Source organism: Melanostigma gelatinosum, assembly GCF_949748355.1.
Source record: "Melanostigma gelatinosum genome assembly, chromosome: 14".
In the NCBI taxonomy this organism is placed as follows: Eukaryota; Metazoa; Chordata; class Actinopteri; order Perciformes; family Zoarcidae; genus Melanostigma; species Melanostigma gelatinosum.
This window is the reverse complement of record NC_136647.1, coordinates 2,722,752-2,729,780: the sequence shown is the minus strand read 5'-3', so window position 1 is coordinate 2,729,780 and position 7,029 is coordinate 2,722,752. Positions and strand designations below refer to the sequence as shown.

General features: G+C 43.7%; 1 protein-coding gene across 1 annotated transcript in view; it reads right to left on the bottom strand.

Annotated features, from left to right (window-relative positions):
* LOC306787970 (organic cation/carnitine transporter 2-like) overlaps positions 1-6,686 on the bottom strand; it is a gene marked incomplete at both ends in the record, with an annotated part of 8,488 nt that extends 1,802 nt beyond the window's left edge. Inside the window, 8 exons of the mRNA XM_079283297.1 lie at positions 74-288; positions 498-598; positions 817-949; positions 4,774-4,945; positions 5,105-5,259; positions 5,470-5,573; positions 5,742-5,924; positions 6,480-6,686. Of these exons, the coding sequence (XP_079139423.1) occupies positions 74-288; positions 498-598; positions 817-949; positions 4,774-4,945; positions 5,105-5,259; positions 5,470-5,573; positions 5,742-5,924; positions 6,480-6,686 (1,270 nt within the window). The remainder of the gene's footprint in view (positions 1-73; positions 289-497; positions 599-816; positions 950-4,773; positions 4,946-5,104; positions 5,260-5,469; positions 5,574-5,741; positions 5,925-6,479) is intronic.
* Between the last annotated feature and the right edge of the window lie 343 nt (positions 6,687-7,029).

Below are 7,029 nucleotides of genomic sequence, written 5' to 3'. Positions count from 1 at the left end.
TCATGTAATGGTTAAAAAGATTTGCTTGGAAATATAATAATACCGCCATGCACCACGTCATGTCACTGCTTACTTTCAGGCACCAGTTGAAGGAAGTACAGCGACACTCCTCCAATGAGCAAAGTACAAAAGACAGACAGCCGTCGTGGAATGTATCGCAGCGCCAGCCAGCTGGAAGTGTATGCTGGTACCTCTACAGCTGCTGAGAGGAAGCAGCTGATGTAGGGGTTAGCATGAAGTTGGGATGTGTTCAGGGACAGGCCAATGTATCCTGTACTCAGAGTGAACCTGGAGACAGAGATACAGACAACAGAGAGCTTTCAATGGAAATCTGCACAGAAATAGCATTTGACACATACCATACAGTAGCTCCAGTAGCAGACTAAGACCATTAGACTTAAAATTAACAAACAAAACAGAGAGAAAGAAAACTAAAGAAGGACACAACCAAGTAATATCAGTGCTGTAAATGAGCAAATGTTAAAAAATACACTCACCACACCAGGCACAGAATGAGCGTCACGTTTCTGATGTTTTTTGTCCTCAGCAGGCTGAAGACATTGTGCTGTTCCTTAGGGTATGTCTTTGTTGCATCAGCCTGCAAGATACAAAACCTCAGTCTCACCGGCAGTTTGGCATATCATTCCACCACTTTGGTCCAGGATTAAATATCTCAACAACTGCTGTTTGTCATTAAATTTGGTACGTCCATTGCTTCCAATGGGATGAATTGTACTAATAATGTGTCTCCTCAAGGACACACATTGTCCCCTGTGTCTGGTCCTACACTACTGATTTAAGTCAGGCCAGACTTACATGTACGCTGTAATCTTCAAAGATGACCGGTGGAGCCTCGACTTTGTTCATCTTAGCAGCCTTTCTCAATGTAGTCTCAGCCTCCTCCACTCTTCCCTGAGAGAGCAACCAACGAGGAGACTCTGGGATGAACCTGCCTCAGTATTCAACAGATAAACAAAAAGGTTCAAGCTTGATCAGTGGGGCTTAAAATACAGGTGAATACAAGTTTGGATATTTCTCTTGTAAAAAAGCCAAATTATTTTTTTCATCTCATGACAAGAGCAAAATTATGACATTTATGGTATAGTATAGGGCAGGGATTCTTAACCATAGGGCCGCGGCCCATGATTGGGCCGTGAGCGCCACCTAGAGGGCCGCGAAAAACGTTCAGTTTTGCACCTGTGGGCCGCGAGGGCCGCGGGACCGCATAGGTTATCAATTGAAGACACCAAAGATGTTACTGTTATCCATGAGACGCTCAGTTACAATATAGCTTCCCACCACCTGGTGGTGGTAATGCGTCAGTCAGTTGTTTAACAAGCTGCAATAAGCAGAAGAAGACACTCAGCTAGCCGCTAGCCTGTAGCGAAAGTTATGGATAAGTTATTAAAAATAAAAAATGAAGACGACAGTGGTGCCATACCCCCCAAAAGTCTAAATGTGTGTGCAAGTACAACCCTGACTTTCTTAAGTACGGTTTGTGAACGGAGGCAACGAGGCAGAGCCGAGGGCTCAGTGTGTGGAATGTGAGCTAATGCTATCAAACGAAGCACTGAAGCCTTCGAAAATAAAGCGACAGCTAGCGACGAAACATCCAACGCTCGTGGGAAAGCCTGTTGGGCTTCTTGTTGTGTATGCAGGTTTACATACACATGATAATAAATGTCTTTGTGATCATCACATTGTATCATCTCATTTATTTAACAAGGGTTTTGCCTGTTCAACACAGGCATCCTCGATCCCCTCCCCTTCCGTTCCTACGGCTTGTTTGCGCAAATACGTCACAAAACATGTCCGTGTTTGGTATCCCAGCATGCCCAAAATCCTCATCTTTGCAAAGAAATCATCGATTTTCTTTCATTTCTTATGGTTTCTCCACAAAAGGAGCCCACACACTGTCCAAAGTCGCCATAACCGCTGCAAGTCGTATCTTGCAGCATTTCGACGGAAAAAGACACATTACAGACCCGACAACGTGCTAGCGGATGTTACCATGGAGCTACTGCCTTCAGAAAACGCTAGTACTTATAGTGCAAACCTTATCCTCCTTTTCCATAAGCCGTCAACCAACGTTTGCGTAACTGAGCTATTCGCATACTCGATCGTGTGCTCGGTGGCAGCCATTAAGCACAGCAAGTCCGCTACTCACACACCATGTCTTCGACCATATATACATAGTTTTTGAAATTTGCAAAGGCTAAAAATAAAAGGAAAATAATATAATATCAAAATATAAAGGGAGAAACACCTTTAGTGTGTCAGAATATCATTTGGTTACCATGTGTCCATTTGGGTCTCCAAATGTCCTTTTAGAGCTCCGCCTGGATCTCTTCATGGAAGAAACACTGTAGAATGGTCATACTTTGTCCAATCTTCTTCAAATTTGAGGCAGTTGTTCACTGATAGTGTAGTTACAGCCCTATACTGTGTATACCTGTACAGATACAGCCACCGGCAGTTATTTATACTGAAAGATACTTTTTTATTTTATGCGGACAAAAATCTTAAATTTTTACTGACTCCAAAGGCCCACTGCTCTGTTTCTGTATGGACCTACAGGTTGTCTGACACTTTTTATGCATATAGTCAGAATGGGCCCCGGGACACTGTGTACTTGAAAAGTTGGGCCCCGAGGTTAAAAAGGTTAAGAACCGCTGGTATAGGGTACTGTGGTTCCATCACCCCCGGGGATAGTCAGTGGGGTTGGGTGCATTGTAAGCCGGACATTAGGCAAAAAGTAGGGGAACTTAGGGTTGTTGACCCCTTGCATCACAGACTGGCTATGGGGATGTGGAACATCAATATTCTAGCGGGGAAGGAATTCGAACTTGTGTCAAAACTTCAACCACATATAGACTGCTTCATTTCAAATCCATTGGAGTCCAATTGAGTCTATTGGAACCAAGCTCCTGGAGAGGGGCAGGAGTGTCTCTTTTTCTGGAGTCACCCAGGGTGAGAGGCACCAGACGGACGTGGGGATACTCTCAGTTCGCCAAGTGCTGGTGATGTTGTAGTAGAGGATTGCCTCGAAGCAAATGCAGGTCACTCAGGGTAAATCAGTGACTGCTGTTTGGTGCATAAGATCAGAGTACCCACCCCTTTTGGAGTCTCTGGGTGGCATCGTAGAGAGGATTCCATCCGGGAACTCTATAGTTCTTATTGATGCTTTCTTGTTGGACCTTTGTGCTCATCATGTCCACAACAAACACCATGTTCGATCAGAGGGTGATTCATTAGTGTACTTCATACTGGGCCGTCTAGGCCAAAGATCGATGATCGACTTTGTGGTTGAATCATCAAATGTGAGGACATATATTTTGGACAATCGGTCAGAGATGTCAACTGATGGCAGGGTAGGCTGCCGGATGGACCTGGTAAACCCAAATGTGTGGATGAATTGGGACCATCTGGCTGAGGGCTCAGTCCGCGAGGTCTTCAACTCCCACCTCCAGAAGAGTTTCTTAAGCATACCAGGGGAGGTAAGGGACACAGAAGGCTTTTGCTAGGAATGGTGGTCAGAAGGTCTTCGTGCCTGTTCTTGTGCCAACCTAAGAACCTGCTGTTGGACACCAGCGGAGAAGGACGTAAAGCTGAAGAAGGAAGCCTTTCGGGCTAGGTTGTCCCAGAGGAGTTGTTGATGGGGGGATGATGGGAGTTTTCCCAGGTCTACATGTGTTTTGTGAACTTGGTGAGGGCCTACAACAGGTTCCCCTACGGAATCCTATGGGGAGTACTGCGGGATAATGGGGTACTGGGCCGTTGCTATAAGTCTTCCAGTACTTGACTGAGAGCTGTATTTGTGTTCTCAGCACAATGTCAAACATGTTTTTGGCAGTTGTTGGCCTCTGCCAGGGTTGTGCCATGTCAACAATTCTGTATGTGATTTTCATGGACAAGATCTCAAGGGGCAACCGGAGGGAAGAGTGTCCAGTTTTGTTCCCTCAGAATTGTGTCTATGCTGTTTGAAGATGTGATTCTGTTGGCTTCATCAGACCACGACCTTCAGCACACACTGGGATTGTTTGCAGTTGTGATTGAAGTGGTCGGGATGAGAGTCAGCATCACCAAGTCTGAGGCCATGGTTCTCTACTGGAAAATGTTGGATTGCTCCCTCTGTGTTGATCGTGAGTCACTGCCCCAAGTAAAGGAATTCAAATACCTTGGGGTCTTGTGAGGGTAAAATGGAGATTGAGAGTGAACGGTGGATTGGTTCAGCATCAATAGTGATGCAGGTGTTGTAATGGACTGTTGAGCAAGAAGGCAAAGCTTTGAACTTACAAATTGATCTGTGTTACAACCTGTCAAGTGACTGAAAGACTAAAACTGCAGCTGAAATTAGTTTCCTCCATAGGGTGGTTGGGCTCAACTTTAGAGATAGCAAGAGGGGCTCAGATATTCGGTAGGATCTCAAAGAGCAGTTTCCCCTACGCATCAATAACAGCCAGTTGAGATGGTTCGGCCATCTGATCAGGATCCCTTCAGGGCACTTCCTTTTGGAGGTTTTCTGGGAATGTCCAACTGGTGGAAGACCATAAACATGCTGGAGGGATTATATATCTCATCTGGCCTGGGAACCCCTGAAGATCCCACAGGAAGAGCTGGAAAACATTGCTGAGGTGAGGGGTATCTGAAATATCTTGCATATCCATCTGCCAATGCCAACCAGCCACGCAAAAGGGGAAGTAAAAATGGAGATGGATGGATGGTATGGTAAACTTAACATGAACACATTTTCTCGTCATGAGTACAACCTACCACCAGAGCGGGATGTAGAGCAGGCCAGGCAGAGACATAGCCAACAGGAGAGATTTCCAATCCCTTAAAAAGTAAGCAAAAAGAGGCAGCATCATGTAGCCAATGGCAAAACCCAGACACACACCCAGTGAGGAGAACAGGACCCGTACATGTCCAGTCAAGATCTCATTGCCTGAAAGAGAGAGAAATGCATTACAAAAGGGCGGGAAAATAAGTGAAGTTATTAGTAACAAGTGAAAGAACATGCACAGTACACACAATACATGTATCAACATCACTGAATATAGAAGAGTATTATTTGTTGTTGTAAAGCATGAAATATTCACATTACCGAGCACAAAAGCAGATACATAGTTGGAGGTCTGTCCCAAACCATTCATGAAGTAGAGGATGACGAACACCATCCATGAAGGTGAAAAGATTTGAAGAAAAGTAAAAATCGTCTGAACTGCCATGGTGGTGAAGAAAACAGGCTTTCTTCCAAACCTAGAATGAGAAATCAAACAACGAAATAAGAGCAGATGAAAAGATTTTTGGAATTCTTTACAGTAAAAGTTGCTAAAGATTCCTATTTTTTTGTTGTATAATGTGTTTGTAGTTTGGCAAAAGTGAAGCAAAGACATTCTCAGGAAGAATGAACATGTTTTATGAATATGGTGTGTACATAATTTCATTATGAGATGGTGTTTTAAGTACCTGTCTGAGAGCTGTCCTGAGAAGAAGGATCCAACAAGAGTTGCCAGGAAGTAAATTGTTGAGGTGAACGGCTGCTTCCACTGGTCTCGGCACACCAGGTCAAACTGGAGTATCCATGCATGAACAAAGAAAAATAAGCTAGATCCATTTGTAAATCGAAAAATCAATCAAACATTTCCTTCTTAAACGTACAGTGTACGTGTTCCATTCAGGTTTAATGATTTTCTATAGTTGAGTTACTGAACTGTAGCGTAATATTCAGTAGGACTCACCTCAGAGACGATGGTGGACTGGTAGATGTCTCTGCTGTAGCTCCACCCGTCCACACATCCCTCCTGCTCCAGGTCCGTGATGTTGACGTCCCTCCCAGGAATGAATCCCTGAGCAGAGAGATTTCTGACCACATCCAGCCTGAACCTGCTGCATCTGCTCAGCTGCTGTTTCCCATTCACCACCTCACAGACACAATGACACAAACGTCGTTAGTGTCATTAGTAACATTTCACATAAAACCCTGAACTGTAGCCGGACCGCTTTATAAGACTTCTTAAACTTTATACAGCAGCTGCAGAAAAATACATCAACTTCAAAGCTACACATGTGATCATCAATGTATTGTAACGTAATAACAATTCTGGCAAAACAGTAATATCACTAAAAGCCTGAACTCACAAATATCTAAAGTTCTCACACTGGTGAGCCCAAATCAGTGAAGAATGTTTGACGCTGATAATCTATATACATGTAAAACAGAAAGATTTAATTTACATTTTTGTGCATGAAAAAGTTCATCATTAACTATTGATCTATGAGATAATCAGCTTAAAAATAGCACAGCAAATACAAAATATGTGTTTTTAGCAATATTGTATAAAATACTTTGAAGTGAGACTTTTGTTTTTCGGCCTGTCTCGCTTTTAGAATTGTTGAATACTTGGAACTTAACGCAAAACTGCTACACTTACCCTAACCCTTTTTTTATAAGGAGCTGTGATCAAAAACAAAATTACCTCTATCGGGATGATTGCATTAAGCCAATCTTGGGTCAGGTTGACGTCAGGAACCAGGCAGTGGTGGCTGGGAGTGTCAGCCAAGAAGACAACAGAGAAAGAACCGAATCCATTGGGCAAGATGCTGGCAGACAGCAGGAAGAAGACAACCTGCTGGAAACGTCCCCACTGACCCAGAAAAGCTACAGAGTCATCATAATCCTTCATGGCCTCAGAATCCTAACCGTCCCCTCCACTCTGTTTATTGTGTATACCGGTACTTGTTTTTCTACTGCACCGGAAAACAAGAGAGTAGTTTGCCCTCCCCTCAACTGCTGTGCAAGCCACGCCTTGTAGGAAACTTGAAAAAAATATGCATGCTAAAGAAAACATTTCACAGGTTTCTCAAGTCTTTGCACCAAGGACTGCCAGCCATAGTTGTCAGGGATACAAACATGGAGGCTATAAAGAGTAAACGAATCACCCGTACGCTTGCTGTTATAGAAACATATGTTTGCCAAAAGAAAAAGCTGCAGTGTCAAAGTTCTCAAAGCTAAATTGCTCTTCGTTT